Source organism: Pristiophorus japonicus, chromosome 5 (assembly GCF_044704955.1).
Source record: "Pristiophorus japonicus isolate sPriJap1 chromosome 5, sPriJap1.hap1, whole genome shotgun sequence".
Taxonomy (NCBI): Eukaryota; Metazoa; Chordata; class Chondrichthyes; family Pristiophoridae; genus Pristiophorus; species Pristiophorus japonicus.
Genome location: NC_091981.1, coordinates 836,036 through 852,074, shown reverse-complemented (window position 1 = coordinate 852,074; position 16,039 = coordinate 836,036). Strand labels below are relative to the sequence as shown.

At 57.5% G+C, this 16,039-nt stretch overlaps 1 protein-coding gene across 4 annotated transcripts in view; it reads right to left on the bottom strand.

Moving 5' to 3' along the window:
• Nucleotides 1–16,039, bottom strand: part of rreb1a (ras responsive element binding protein 1a) — a 306,278-nt gene that overhangs the window by 11,131 nt on the left and 279,108 nt on the right. For 3 of the 4 annotated variants that reach the window (XM_070880283.1, XM_070880284.1, XM_070880285.1), the window contains exons 9-11: nucleotides 11,963–14,687; nucleotides 4,386–4,535; nucleotides 2,558–3,388 (exon numbers count right to left, since the gene is read on the bottom strand). In XM_070880283.1, the coding sequence (XP_070736384.1) occupies nucleotides 2,558–3,388; nucleotides 4,386–4,535; nucleotides 11,963–14,687 (3,706 nt within the window). The remainder of the gene's footprint in view (nucleotides 1–2,557; nucleotides 3,389–4,385; nucleotides 4,536–11,962; nucleotides 14,688–16,039) is intronic. The other variant, XM_070880287.1, reaches the window with a different exon arrangement.

Here is a 16,039-nt window from a genome sequence, read left to right as displayed (position 1 = left end):
GCCGGGTCTAGGCCCAAACAGGCATCTCCCACTGAGCTGTATCAGCACCCACCCAGCTCCCCCCTCCCCCATCCAGCTCCCCCTCCCCAAACCCCCACCCAGCTCCCCCCTCCCCTCCCCCCACCCCCACCCAGCTCCCCCCTCCCCCCCCAGCTCCCCCTCCCCCCTCCCCCACCCAGCTCCCCCTCCCCCTCCCCCCACCCAGCTCCCCCCTCCCCAAACCCCCATCCAGCTCCCCCCTCCCCCACCCAGCTCCCCCTCCCCAAACCCCCACCCAGCTCCCCCCTCCCCCCCAGCTCCCCCTCCCCCCTCCCCCACCCAGCTCCCCCCTCCCCCCCCAGCTCCCCCTCCCCCTCCCCCACCCAGCTCCCCCCTCCCCCCCAGCTCCCCCCTCCCCCTCCCCCACCCAGCTCCCCCTCCCCCACCCAGCTCCCCCCTCCCCAAACCCCCACCCAGCTTCCCCCCTCCCCTCCCCCCACCCCCACCCAGCTCCCCCCTCCCCCCCCAGCTTCCCCTCCCCCTCCCCCACCCAGCTCCCCCTCCCCCCACCCAGCTCCCCCCTCCCCAAACCCCTACCCAGCTCCCCCCTCCCCTCCTCCCACCCCCACCCAGCTCCCCCTCCCCCCACCCAGCTCCCCCTCCCCATCCCCCACCCCCACCCAGATCCCCCCTCCCCCCACCACACCCCCTCCCTCCCCTCCCCCCTCCCCCCAGCTCCCCAGCCAGCACCCTCCCTCCCCTCCCCTCCCCCCACCCAGCTCCCCCCTCCCCTCCCCCCACCCCCACTCAGCTCCCCCTCCCCCCACCCAGCTCCCCCTCCCCATCCCCCACCCCCACCCAGATCCCCCCTCCCCCCACCACACCCCCTCCCTCCCCTCCCCCCTCCCCCCAGCTCCCCAGCCAGCACCCTCCCTCCCCTCCCCTCCCCCCACCCAGCTCCCCTCCCCCTCCCCCCACCTCCACCCAGCTCCCCCTCCCCTCCCCCCACTCCCACCCAGCTCCACCTCCCCTCCCCCCACTCCCACCCAGCTCCATTCTCCCTTCCCCCCTCCCCTCCCCCATCTCCCCACCGAGCTCCCCCCTCCTCACCCCCCACCTCCCCTCCCTATCCCCCCCACCTAGCCCCCTCCCTCACCCCCCCACCCAGCCCCCTCCCCCTCTCCCTTCCCCCCACCTCCCTACCCAGTTCCCTCCCTCCCCTCACTCCCCCCACCCACCGCCACACCACCCCTCCCTCGACAGTCTTGGTCTGAGTGGGTGCCCCACAAACCGGCTCCCCCCCCAGTGACCGTCGGGGGAGAGGGGCCATTTATACTGATTCCACAATATTCCAAGGAATACATTGAACAAACAAATAATGACCCGACGTTTTGTTACCAGGCTCACCGTGCGCTCAGACCCCCGAAACCTCCCCGGCTGTGACCCGCAGGGAATATAAGGGCCCATCCAATCCCCCCGCCCCCACTCCCGTTCCCCCCCCTGCTCCCCTCGCCCCAGCTCCCCTCCCTCAGACCCCACCACCCCCACCCCCCCTGGCCCCCGTGCTCACTGACCGTGTCCTAACTCGCACCAAGTCTCGCTCACCCATCACCCCGTGCTCACTGCCCAGTGTCCTAACTCGCACCAAGTCTCGCTCACCCATCACACCCTGTGCTCGCTGCCCCGTGTCCTAACTCGCACCGAGTCCCGCTCACCCATCACCCCGTGCTCACTGCCCAGTGTCCTAACTCGCACCGAGTCCCGCTCACCCATCACCCCCTGTGCTCGCTGCCCCGTGTCCTAACTCGCACCGAGTCCCGCTCACCCATCACCCCCTGTGCTCGCTGACCTACATTGGCTCCCAGTTAAGCAACGCCACGATTTCAAGATTCTCATCCTTGTTTACAAATCCCTCCATGGCCCTCGCCCCTCCCTATCTCTGTAATCTCCTCCAGCCCCACAACCCTCTGAGATGTCTGCACTCCTCTAATTCTGCCCTCCTGACCATCCCTGATTATAATCGCCCCACCATCGGTGGCCGTGCCTTCTGTTGCCTGGGCCCCAAGCTCTGGAACTCCCTCCCTAAACCTCTCCGCCTCTCTACCTCTCTCTGCTCCTTCAAGATGCTCCTTAAAACTGACCTCTTTGCCCAAGTATTTGGTCATTTGCCCTAATTTCTTGTTTTGTGGCTCGTGGTCCGATTTATTCAAAAAGGAGTTGGATGAAGTCCTTACTACTAGGGGGATCAAGGGGTATGGAGAGAAAGCAGGAATGGGGTACTGAAGTTGCATGATCAGCCTTGATCTTATTGAATGGCGGTGCAGGCTCGAAGGGCCGAATGGCCTACTCCTGCACCTATTTTCTATGTTTCTATGTTATCTGTTTGTCTGTAACACGGCTGTGAAGCACCTTGGGACGTTTTACTACGTTAAAAGCGCTATATAAATGCAGGTTGTTATTATTATTAAAAGAAGGAAGTGCAGTATTTGCGGCGTGAGCCACGCTCTGGCGGTGTGGTGAGCAGCAGTCTCGGGCTCCGCGATAACGTGACTGTAAGGCGGTAATGGACATTCCTTACCTGTGTGTGACCTCATGTGGCGGGTCAGGTCCTGCAGCGACCAGAAGCGTTTGTTACACACGGTGCAGATCTTCTTCCGCTTGTCGGCCTTGGCCGAGCTGCTGGCCGCGGCTTTCCTGAGGTCCTGGTGCTCGCCGGACGCCTCCCCCACGCTGTGATCACTGTCCTGGCCACCGCCCGGTTTACCGGCACATTCCGCCTCCGCGGCCTTGCCCTCGGCCTTGCCCGCGGCCTTGCCCGCGTTCTCCGTCTCCTCAGGGTTCAGCTTCGCCCTGTCCCGCGGCAACGCGTCCGCCTTGGCCTTTGAACCCTCCGGGCTCTCGGCCGCCCGTTGGCGGACCGTGGCGGATTCGGTGGCTGGCTCCGTGGCCTCGACGCCGGGCGCCCGTCTGGGGCCCCTCTTGCCGGCCTTTCCCTCTCTCTGGTGCTCGCCGGCGTGGGCCTTCTTGTGGCGCGATAAGGTGGCGGCGTACTTGAAGGTTTTTCCGCAGACGCTGCAGCTGTGGCGCTCCTCTTGCTGTGCGCCCTCGCCCCCACCGTGACCCCCACCGTGACCCCCGCCGTGACCCCCGCCGTGACCCCCCAGCTTAAAGTCTATCAGCTTGCTGGCAAAGTTCAGGTCCAGGCTCTTGTTACTTTGCACGTCCTCATCAGGCTCCTCCTCCTCCAACTTGCCGTCCTTCCTTCGGCCTCTCTCAGCAGAGTCCGCCAGCAGCTTCCCCGTGGCGTCGCTCGTGTCCGCTGGTGCCCCCTGGTTGCCGCTGGGGGAAGACGCTGGGGCCACAGCCGGTGATGTTGGGGGTGCTCCTGTCTCCGGTTCAGAATGGTTACCTGCGGATCACCACACACACAAACATGCGTCAGCAATGCAAACAGCTGCCACATCTTAGAAATAAAACCCCTGAACATTTTCCTGATTCGCCCTGTGCCCGACGCTGCACAATATCGGCAAGTCCGGCTTAGACCAACCACCGCCGTCAAACATCACCAAAGTGCCGTCACGCCTCGCAGACTATCGCACCGTGACCGGTTTGGCTCCATGTCAATGCCAGGATAAGGCACAGAGTTACATTGGTAAGCCGTACAGCTTGAGGCAGGTCAATCAGATCCCAGCCAAAATACAAGGAGGTTTACAGGTAAACGTCCGGGAGAAATGTGTCGCCCTTTCCCTGTGATTTCTGCGTTTTTATGCAGCAAGCCAGACGTACTTTCACCGTGCAATGGGAACTACCTGAGAGAAAGGAGCCATCAGGGGAAGGGAACCTGCTTTTGCAAAGTTTAGTCTGTCACTTAGAGCGTCAGTAATTTGGGAATTTTAGACGGCGGAAATCAGGGGTTCAAGAAGTGCCGACTGGGACACACACCTGTGCTATTTTCTCCAATTGCTCTTTAAAACTTACAGGCCCGACCGCTTAAAGGGACAATGCCTCTGTGCAGAAAGCCTTGGATACCGATGGTTTGGGATTTGTGAAGAGGATCAAAGAGCCAGAAACGTGCACTATTTTATCACACGACGTTGCTTGTAAGTGAATTCTGACACGACTTATGCCATCACACTGTGCAATGATAAACAGACACAACAAAGGCTTTTTCTCCCCGCACAAAGGACAGAGCTCCTTCAATCCAGAAGATGTACAGTACTTTTAGCAAGTGTTTGTGAGTGAGGGTCTCTCTCTCTCTCTCTCTCTCTCTCTCTCTCACGGGACGGTATGGTTTTTGCTGCCCCCTTGCTGCGGAAAGCCTCCCTGCTTCCCCCCTCCCTGGAGCGCTCTCCCTCACAATGAGCATAACACAGCACACTGACTACAACAGGCTCTCTGATAGTTACCTGTGTTTCCCAGGGACTTGGATCTGGCAATCAGCCCATTTCTTCGCAGTGATCGGTTGGCAACACCATGTTTGCGCAAGAGATGGCGTTCACAGTTAGATTTGGTAGAAAAGAACGCATCACATTTAGGGCAGGGATAGGGCTTCTGACCTTTTGTTAAAACAAAATAAAAAAAAACAAAAAAAATAGCTATTTATGCAGTTCTTGACAATCGCATTGTCTTATAAATTAAACAAAAAACACCAGTTAAGCGGTGTTTACTTATAACAATTTCTACAATTCTCCCAAATTAAATAGCATGCCAACTTACTCACAAAACAAAACCCCAAACATCGCACATTTTAGCTCGAGGGCAGGAAGCTGTTACTTTAGGGCCTTGTGACGCTGTCAATGAGTAACATACTCACACAGCCCCAGGTTACTCTACAATGCAATCTCAATACCTGCGTAGCAACAGTAACTATGCTGTTAAATCGCTTCACTGCAATAAAGAACCAAAAAAAAAATCAAATCCGGTGCGCTGAGAATTTAAAACGTCAGGCTACAGCTTTCCCCGAGTGCAGTACCTCCCTGGGGACAGAATGTGTCCTTTAGGCTGCCTGGGCTGGAATCGGCTGTGTGATATTAGCACAGAATGGTTTAATACACTGGTGTGGGAGTCTTCTGCCCAATATTTTAACAACAAATTGTATTTATATAGCACCTTTAACGTAGTGAAACATCCCAGGGCGCTTCACAGGAGTGTTATGAGATAAAAAATGTGACACCGAGCCACATAAGGGGAAATTAGGGCAGGTGACCAAAAGCTGGGTCAAAGAGGGAGGTTTTAAGGAGCGTCTTGAAGGAGAAGAGAGAGGTAGAGAGGCGGAGAGGTTTAGGGAGGGAGTTCCAGAGCTTGGGGCCCAGGCAACAGAAGGCACGGCCACCGATGGTGGAGTGATTATAATCAGGGATGTTCAGGAGGGAGAATTAGAGGAACGCAGACATCTCGGGGGGTGTGGGGCTGGAGGAGATTACAGAGATAGGGAGGGGTGAGCATTAACACGTTTAAAATAAATGTTTGATCGAATGTCTGACCGGTTTGGTCGACAGCACTTTCTGTTCCTAATACCACACAATGCGATTTCACCCAAAGCACTGCAGTGATGGCGGGGGTTGAGGTCTGTGTCGATCACTCCTGGCCTGGGATCGTCAGGCAATGTGAAGAGTACAGTTGCAGTAAACAGCCCACTGAACCGCTCGCTCAGGAATTGTCGCTTTCAAAACGTGGGATTGATTTTAGGATGAAGCTCCTTTCTCTAGAATGGCCGGTGAAAAGCCATTCTCTTCCCGATACACCGACTGAACAACACAAACAGACTACTGGGAATCTGCAAACAACAAGCAGAGAGAGCTGGAGAGGCTGAGCAGGTCTGAGCTACCCAGACTAACCCCCGCCTCAGCCCCCACACTCAGTCTAACCCCCCTCGCCCCCCCGCACTCAGTCTAACCCCCCCCCACACTCAGTCTAAACCCCCCACACTCAGTCTAACCCCCCCCTCACCCCCCACACTCAGTCTAACCCCCCCCACACACAGTCTAAACCCCCCCCTCACCCCCCGCACTCAGTCTAACCCCCCCACACTCAGTCTAACCCCCCTCGCCCCCACACTCAGTCTAACACCCCTCGCCCCCCCGCACTCAGTCTAACCCCCCCCCACACACAGTCTAAACCCCCCCCTCACCCCCCACACTCAGTCTAAACCCACCACACTCAGTCTAACCCCCCCCTCACCCCCCACACTCAGTCTAACCCCCCCCCACACACAGTCTAAACCCCCCCCTCACCCCCCACACTCAGTCTAACCCCCCCACACTCAGTCTAACCCCCCCACACTCAGTCTAACACCCGCCTCGACCCCACACTGAGTCTAACCCCCCCTCGCCCCCACACTCAGTCTAACCCCCCCCACACTCAGTCTAACCCCCCCACACTCAGTCTAACCCCCCCCACACTCAGTCTAACCCCCCCTCGCCCCCCACACTCAGTCTAAACCCCCCCACACACAGTCTAAACCCCCCCCTCACCCCCCGCACTCAGTCTAACCCCCCCACACTCAGTCTAACCCCCCCACACTCAGTCTAACACCCGCCTCGACCCCACACTGAGTCTAACCCCCCCTCGCCCCCACACTCAGTCTAACCCCCCCCACACTCAGTCTAACCCCCCCCTCGCCCTCCACACTCAGTCTAACCCCCCCACACTCAGTCTAACCCCCCCCTCGCCCCCCACACTCAGTCTAACCCCCCCCTCGTCCCCCACACTCAGTCTAACCCCCCCCTCGCTCCCCACACTCAGTCTAACCCCCCCCACACTCAGTCTAACACCCGCCTCGACCCCACACTGAGTCTAACCCCCCCCTCGCTCCCCACACTCAGTCTAACCCCCCCCTCGCCCCCCACACTCAGTCTAACCCCCCCACACTCAGTCTAACCCCCCCCTCGCTCCCCACACTCAGTCTAACCCCCCCCTCGTCCCCCACACTCAGTCTAACCCCCCCCTCGCTCCCCACACTCAGTCTAACCCCTCCACACTCAGTCTAACACCCGCCTCGACCCCACACTGAGTCTAACCCCCCCCTCGCTCCCCACACTCAGTCTAACCCCCCCTTGCCCCCCACACTCAGTCTAACCCCCCCCTCGCTCCCCACACTCAGTCTAACCCCCCCTTGCCCCCCACACTCAGTCTAACCCCCCCACACTCAGTCTAACCCCCCCTCGCTCCCACACTCAGTCTAACCCCCCCTCGCTCCCCACACTCAGTCTAACCCCCCCTCGCCCCCACACTCAGTCTAACCCCCCCTCGCTCCCCACACTCAGTCTAACCCCCCCTCGCCCCCACACTCAGTCTAACCCCCCCTCGCTCCCCACACTCAGTCTAACCCCCCCCTCGTCCCCCACACTCAGTCTAACCCCCCCCTCGCTCCCCACACTCAGTCTAACCCCTCCACACTCAGTCTAACACCCGCCTCGACCCCACACTGAGTCTAACCCCCCCCTCGCTCCCCACACTCAGTCTAACCCCCCCTTGCCCCCCACACTCAGTCTAACCCCCCCCTCGCTCCCCACACTCAGTCTAACCCCCCCTTGCCCCCCACACTCAGTCTAACCCCCCCACACTCAGTCTAACCCCCCCTCGCTCCCACACTCAGTCTAACCCCCCCTCGCTCCCCACACTCAGTCTAACCCCCCCTCGCCCCCACACTCAGTCTAACCCCCCCTCGCTCCCCACACTCAGTCTAACCCCCCCTCGCCCCCACACTCAGTCTAACCCCCCCTCGCTCCCCACACTCAGTCTAACCCCCCCTCGCCCCCACACTCAGTCTAACCCCCCCTCGCTCCCCACACTCAGTCTAACCCCCCCCTCGTCCCCCACGCTCAGTCTAACCCCCCCCTCGCTCCCCACACTCAGTCTAACCCCTCCACACTCAGTCTAACACCCGCCTCGACCCCACACTGAGTCTAACCCCCCCCTCGCTCCCCACACTCAGTCTAACCCCCCCTTGCCCCCCACACTCAGTCTAACCCCCCCCTCGCTCCCCACACTCAGTCTAACCCCCCCTTGCCCCCCACACTCAGTCTAACCCCCCCACACTCAGTCTAACCCCCCCTCGCTCCCACACTCAGTCTAACCCCCCCTCGCTCCCCACACTCAGTCTAACCCCCCCTCGCCCCCACACTCAGTCTAACCCCCCCTCGCTCCCCACACTCAGTCTAACCCCCCCTCGCCCCCACACTCAGTCTAACCCCCCCTCGCTCCCCACACTCAGTCTAACCCCCCCTCGCCCCCACACTCAGTCTAACCCCCCCTCGCTCCCCACACTCAGTCTAACCCCCCCCTCGCTCCCCACACTCAGTCTAACCCCCCCCTCGTCCCCCACACTCAGTCTAACCCCCCCCTCGCTCCCCACACTCAGTCTAACCCCTCCACACTCAGTCTAACACCCGCCTCGACCCCACACTGAGTCTAACCCCCCCCTCGCTCCCCACACTCAGTCTAACCCCCCCTTGCCCCCCCACACTCAGTCTAACCCCCCTCCCCCATTGTGTCCAGGATATCGCCCCCCCCCCCCGCCCCCAGCTCAGCACCTCCGGCTTGTTTCTCTTTATGTATTTTCAGACTCCCCAACCTACGACAGCTCTTGCCTTTGGCTTACACCTGTAACCGTGGTGATGTTGAGTGGCCCCTTTGCATCAAACACGGCGCCCGGCGAGGGTGTGGGCGTGGACGACAGACACGGGCCTGCCACAAGGTTGGACAGTTGATGCACCAAACGTACGCACACTGCGCTCCCCCCCCAGGCTCACTCTGGCACGGGACCCCAGCTTCTGTGGAATATCACTCTGTCATTTTTTATTGGACACTTGCTATGACTACAAATGCAGAGATGGCTGATTGGCTGTGGTTCTTCCCACCCCCGCCCCCCCAACCTCTCCCTCCCCAACCCCCACCCCATTTCCCCCACTCTCCCCCAACTCCATTCCCCCCCACCCCTTTCCCCTGAGGCCAACCAAGACCATTTTATTCCTCTCTCAAAAGACGTGACAGATCCTCCTGCGAGGGCCCAGTGATAGAAGAGGGGCCGGGAAAGTCTGAGCGATGTGCGGCCCTGGGACTCACAGCACAGGAGGCTGCCATTCCGCCCATCGTGCCCACCACGAGGATACATGGTGTTGGTGCACCAAGGGAAGGCGGGGGTGGGGGAGATAGCGGGGGACGGGACGGGGCGGAGGGGGGAAGTGGTGGGGACGGGAGTGAAGGGGGTGGGAGGATGGGGGGGTAGGGACAATGGGGGGGCAAGGGGCACAGGGGAGGGACGATGGGGAGAGGAGGGGGCGACGGGGGGGGGGGAGGACGGGGGCGTGATGGGGGGGATGGGGGAGGGGGAATGACGGAATGGGAATGATGGGGGGAGGGGGCGATGGGGATGGGGGAGGATTCACTCCAGAATTTCCATCTTTCCCTCCCAATGGAGAACCACTTGCTTCTGCTCCTGATCAAATGGCCTTATGTTGAGAAGTTAACATGTGGGGAAATGAGTGATGTGACCCCACTCTCCGTCCCTCCCTCTCCCCCAGCCCCGAGGACAGATTTTGTTGATCATGTCCCACCATCGACTCTGAGCTCAGTAAAACGGAGCTGTGTGTGACGGGGATCCGCAGAACACCAACCTGCAATTCTCACTCACTGGGTCATTTGGTGAGCAGTGGGAGCAAAGTCCGGCCCGTGGCCCACGGAACAACTGTAGACCCAAGTTCATTAATCATCAGCCCCTCGCCCAGCTACCCTGGGAATACTGTGGTCAGATAAGTCACGCCCCCAAGCAGAGTTTGCCCCCTTCTCCCCAATCCTTTCCTCCTGTTGACCATCAGAGGGACTGGGTGTGTGGCGAAGGGTTTGCGGAGGGATGAGGCTCCGTTAGTGAGCAGGAGCTGAGCGATCACTTGCTCAACATTTGCGAAGACCCAACGCACCGCCCTGAAAAACTCACTGGCGGCAAATCTCACATTGAACCACGGCAGGAAAAAACATCGAATAAAAGTCAGTCAGTGAATGCACGTCTTCGCTGAACTTCATTAATCCATCAATGGTTGGATGACATTGGGCATGATGTCCAAAAAGACAATACTCACGTTGGCCCAACCCGAGCAGCAGCCACACAAGATCAACAGCATTGGAAATCTTTTCCTTGTGTTTTAGGAACACTGCAAGTGCTAAAAAGCTTTGGCGCGTTTTGTACATTCCCCATTTGTTATTTTTGCAAACATTCTGCTGGTGGTGGTAGGTGGGGGGTGGAATATGTCCATTTTACAAAGGATTACAAATGACTTTCATCACTCGAAAGGGTGAGGTCACTCGTTGTGGCAGTGGCTCAGACTAATTGTCATTTTGCGGATGGAAGGATGCACCTTTACTGACTGTTTCACAGGCCCTGCGACCAATCCCATGTCTCAATGGGCAGACCAGCATCACAGGGCAGGAATCAGCAAATGTCTCGGGCTGGGCTCACTTTGCTGCTCACGGAGATGGTGCTGTTACAGGATGTTACTGGGTCACTAAGTAATGCAGCCAAATTTGCTGATGGTACAAATAAAGGTGAGAAAGCAAGTTGTGAGGATGACGCAAAGAATCTACAAAGAGATCGGGACTAAAATGTGGGAAAGTGTGAGGTTATCCACTTCGGTAGGAAAAATAAAAAAACAAATTATAATTTAAATGGGGAATGATTACAAAGTGCTTCAGTACAGCGGGACCTGGGGGTCCTTGTGCATGAAACACAAAAAGTTAGTATGCAGGTACAGCAAGTAATCAGGAAGGCCCTTATTGCAAGGGGGATGGAGTATAAAAGCAGGGAAGTCCTGCTACAACTGTACAGGGTATTGGTGAGGTCACACCTGGAGTACTGCGTACAGTTTTGGTCTCCGTATTTAAGGAAGGATATACTTGCATTGGAGGCTGTTCAGAGAAGGTTTATGAGGTTGATTCCGGAGATGAGGGGATTGTCGTATGAGGATAGCTTGAACGGGTTGGGCCTCTACACATTGGAGTTCAGAAGAATGAGAGGTGATCTTATTGAAATGTATAAGATTCTGAGGGGGCTGGACAGGAATCTAGAACGAGGGGGCATAGTCTCAGAATAAGGGGCTGCCCATTTAAAATGTTGATGAGGAGGAATTTCTTCTCTCAGAGGGTTGTAAATCTGTGGAATTCTCTGCCCCAGAGAGCTGTGGAGGCTGGGTCATTGAATATATTTAAGGCGGCGATAGACAGATTTTTGAATGATAAGGGAGTGAAGGGTTATGGGGAGCGGGCGGGAAAGTGGACCTGAGTCCATGATCGGATCAGTCATGATCTTATTGAATAGCGGAGCAGGCTCGAGGGGCTGAATGGCCGACTCCTGCTCCTATTTCTTACATAATCCAGAGTGATCCAGGGGCGTGGACTAATGATCCAGGATGTGAGTTAAAATCCCACTGGGGAATTTAAATTTAATTTAAAAAATCTGGAATAAAAAGCAGTGCCAGTAATGGTGACCATGGAACTACCGGATTGTGGTAAAAACCTATCGGGTTCACTGATGTCCTTTTGGAAAGGCAATCTGCTGCCCTGAGCCGCAATGTCCTGAACAATGTGGTTAACTTCGCTCTGCAATGGCCCAGCGAGACACTCAGTTGTGAGGAAGGGAGCTCACCAACACCTTCTCAAGGGGCAATTCGGGATGGGCAATAAATGCCGGCCTTGCCAGCGACGCCCACATCCCGTGACTGACGACCTCCGCACTAGGCCCGTGGTTGGGCCCCATCCAGGGCCTCACACGTGTGTAAATGTTGAGCGATGATCCCCCTCGCCCTGCCAATGTTGAACAGACACTCGGGAGTCTCGGCTCACTCATCGGGTAGCTAGTTGACTGAGGTATTGTGGCGCTATCGGTTCCCGCAAGGTCATGGCCGCAAGAGCAGAAGCAGTATTTATTTCCAGGGATAGACACAATGACGTCACTGACCAGGAAATACTGCTATGTGCACAGTCTCCTTACCTGTGTGTGTCAGCATGTGCCGCTGCAAGGAACTAGCCCAAGGAAAGAGGCGTGGGCAGTAAGGGCAAGTAATCTTTTGCACCGAGTTCGAGTAGGAATTCTTTTTCCCCTTCAGGATCTTTATGTCTCTCTTGTCCTTTTCCTCTGTAATTTGTTCATCTTTATTGTGTTCCTCTTTGATGTTCACGGATTGAAGAAAGGGGCTGAATTTGTTGGTGTCGGTGGTGGCCAACATGCGTTCCACACTGGCGAATTCGCCACTGGACTCCGGCTCTACGCTGCTGTTTACATTGGGTCGAATCCTTTTGTACTTAATCCCCTGCCTCCTCCTCTTCCTCTTGCCTGGTCCCACCATGCCCATCACAGCTTTCTCGGCCGCACGCTCCTTGTTGCTGGGCTCGGACTGGGAGGCAGCCTGTGTCGCGGGCAATGTCTTTAGGTCCTCTGCTTTGTCAGACAAAGAGGCGCAGTGCGTCATCTCCGCACTCTCCGTGACTTCCCTTTTCAGCAAGGCCGGAGCGGACGAGACGGAGGAAATGATCTGAGCGATGGAGGCCAAGGGTGGAAGCTCCTTGGCAGCTGCAGGCTTGGGCAGGAGTAGTGGTGGAGGGGGTTTGGGTCTTAGAGGGCGCAGGAGGCTGGTGCTTGGGATCACGGCGGGGAAGCCTGCGGGACCCAGGCCGGGAATCGGACCCTGCAACGGTGGAGAATGTTTTGTGCCGATGTGCTTGTCGAGGTTGACTTTGGCTTGAAAAGTTGCCGGGCACTGCTGACAGTTAAAGGAGCTGCCATTGACTGCGATCTGGTTCTTCTCCTTGTTCTCCTTTTCCGCATTTGCTGTCTCCTTCCCAAGGTGCTTGGGAACGGACAAGTCCATGGGCTCCATGGCGCTGTCAAACGGCGTGATTGGTGCAGTTAGTCTCCGCAGCAAGTGGCTCTCGGCCTTGTATGGGTGCAAAGTCACACTTCTGGTCTTTTGAGAGAAGTCCAGTGGTTGGTCCAGGTCCATGGAGAAGATGCTGAGCGGCTCCATTTTCAGGGGGGTCTGAGGCAGGGGCCCGTGCAGGAAGCCATTGTGTGGCTCCTTGTAGGGCAGTGGAGAGCCGTCGGCCGAGACACTCTCCTCCGAGAACGTTGGCGACACGGCACCATTCTCGCCCGCCAGGCAGTCGACCAACAGGATGTGCTTCTCAATCTCCTTCTCCTCCACGTGGGTATGTTGCTTGAGGATGTGACGGATGCAGTTGTTCTTGGTGGAGAAGCCCACACTGCATTCTTTGCACTCGAAGGGCTTCTTCTGGGAGCTGCTGTGTGTGCGGAGATGGAGCCGCAGTGCCCGATAATACTTCAGGTCTTCGCCGCAGTACTTGCACACCGTGTCCGGCGAGCAGAAGGAGTCCACCAGCTCGGCCGCGTGACTCTGCACGTACTCGATGTTCTTCTCAATGTCCTTCCTGTTCATCTTCAGGTGCTTCTTACGCAGGTGCCGCTCGCAGTTTGCTTTCACCGTGAAGGGGTAGTGACAGATCTTGCAGATGAACGGCCTCTCTCCGCTGTGCGTTCTGAGGTGGCGGATTAAGGCCGCCTTGTCGGCGGCGATGTACGTGCAGATGTTGCACTGGTACGGCGAGATGCCCAGGTGTGAGCGGATGTGAGCTTTCAGAACGCCAGAGAAAGCGAAGACCTGCTCACAGAAGCGACAGGGATACAAGACTTTCTTCAACGCTGGGACTTTCTTGTTAGGTGCCCCGGTCATCATGGCTTTGAGGTCTCCGTCCATCACCTCCTGTTTGATCGCTCTGTTGATTTCCAAAGGCGTCAACGCCTCGATAATGCTGTCTTGCTCAAGTTGAGTTTTCATTTCAATTGGACTCAAGGGCTCGGTCTTGGGCTGAAGGAAGGGCTGAGACCCGTTGACGGACTTTAACTTCAGGTCCTGAGGAACGGACGCTGATTCGGGCGCCGACTTGACGAGTTTCAGTGGGGGAGGGGGGAGGTTGGGACTGATGCCCCCAGGGGAAACTTGCTGGGCGCTCATGAGGGGGGGCGGAGTAGAAGCCACCACGACAGTGCACGGGGTGACCAGGGGCTTTGGCTTTAGTGGGGGCATTTGCCTGTAAATGGACTGTGTGGGGATGGAAGGCGCCTTGGACAGCGGCGGAAGACTGATCTGAGACGGGGCCGAGGAAGCCATCTTCAGGATCTGTTGGATGTCAGCTAGTTCAATGGCCGCCTCACTGGAGATTGGCTTCACCACCATACTGCTGTCAGGCTGGATTATAAAACCTTTCTGGAACGGCTGCAAGGCCAGAATCTTAACCTTGTCTTGCAGTGGGGAGAGAGAAGACAGGGTGGCTCCCAGGGAAGCCAGGTCCAAAGGCACCTGACCCCTCACAGTAGCACAGTTGGTCTCCTGAGGTAGGTTCCACTGGGCTGTTTCTACCCAGATACCGTGGATATCAAATTCGGTGTTCCTCTCCCGTTTCACCGTCTTAACCTCTTTGGCGTGCTGTAGGCCCAACGATGCCATGAAGGCTTTCTGCTTCAGGTCCACCTTGAGAGGCTGCTGAGGCTCCGGCCTGCGGTGGCCCCCTCCCAGTTGCCCTCTGTGAGTCTCCATGTGCAAGCTGAGTGCAGCCAGCATTGGGAAGGCTTTGTTACACATCTCACAGACGAAGCGGTGAAACTTGCTGGTGCATCTCCGCAGGTTCACCTCAGACCAGACCTGAAAACAACCAAAATAACAGACATGAAGGCAAGACGGCAGCACAGCTTTCCATTCAGACAGAAACACCCCGTCAGCTGTACATTCGGGACACCGGTGTGGAACGGGGGCTCTGGATTGGTTAGTCTAACAAAGGGACATTTACTGGTGAATTTTATGCTCCTTAAATCGAGGATAGTGAGTGGGAGGGAGAGTTTGAAGCACCAGCAGATGCAGAGTAAATCTCCTTCTGCCCCCATCATGTGCCTGAACACCAAGCTCTACGGCCCAGTGTGACATTATTCTAATCCCCACAACCGCTGGGTGCTGCCAATCGGTCACCAAATCAAAATGCCCGTCGGACAATGGATGGGAGATTGCTCAAACCCATTCCACGCAAGATGCTGACAGTCATTGGACAGAGAACGTCGACCAATCCACTGGGGCTGGAATCAAACACAGGTCCCCCAGTGACAGTCAATGTCGGGCCCCCTACTCCATGCACAGGGCCCCCTACACCATGCACAGGGCCCCCTACACCATGCACAGGGCCCCCTACACCATGCACAGGGCCCCCTACACCATGCACAAGACCCCTACACCATGCACAGGGCCCCCTACTCCATGCACAGGGCCCCCTACTCCATGCACAGGGCCCCCTACTCCATGCACAGGGCCCCCTACACCATGCACAAGACCCCTACACCATGCACAGGGCCCCCTACACCATGCACAGGGCCCCCTACTCCATGCACAGGGCCCCCTACACCATGCACAGGGCCCCCTACACCATGCACAGGGCCCCCTACACCATGCACAGGGCCCCCTACTCCATGCACAGGGCCCCCTACTCCATGCACAGGGCCCCCTACTCCATGCACAGGGCCCCCTACTCCATGCACAGGGCCCCCTACTCCATGCACAGGGCCCCCTACTCCATGCACAAGACCCCTACTCCATGCACAGGGCCCCCTACTCCATGCACAAGACCCCTACACCATGCACAAGACCCCTACACCATGCACAAGACCCCTACACCATGCACAGGGTGTTGCAGCCCAATGTGCACAGCCCCTTACTTGTGAAGTTTTCAACTTATTTACTGCACAATGAAACTATATACATGTGAAGCCAAATAAGGAACGTAGGAACAGGAGGAGGCCATTCAGCCCCTCGAACCTGTTACACAGGAACAGGAGGAGGCCCATTCAGCCCCTCGAGCCTGTTACACAGGAACAGGAGGAGGCCCATTCAGCCCCTCGAGCCTGTTACACAGGAACAGGAGGAGGCCATTCAGCCCCTCGAGTCTGTTGCACAGGAACAGGAGGAGGCCCATTCAGCCCCTCGAGCCTGTTACACAGGAACAGGAGGAG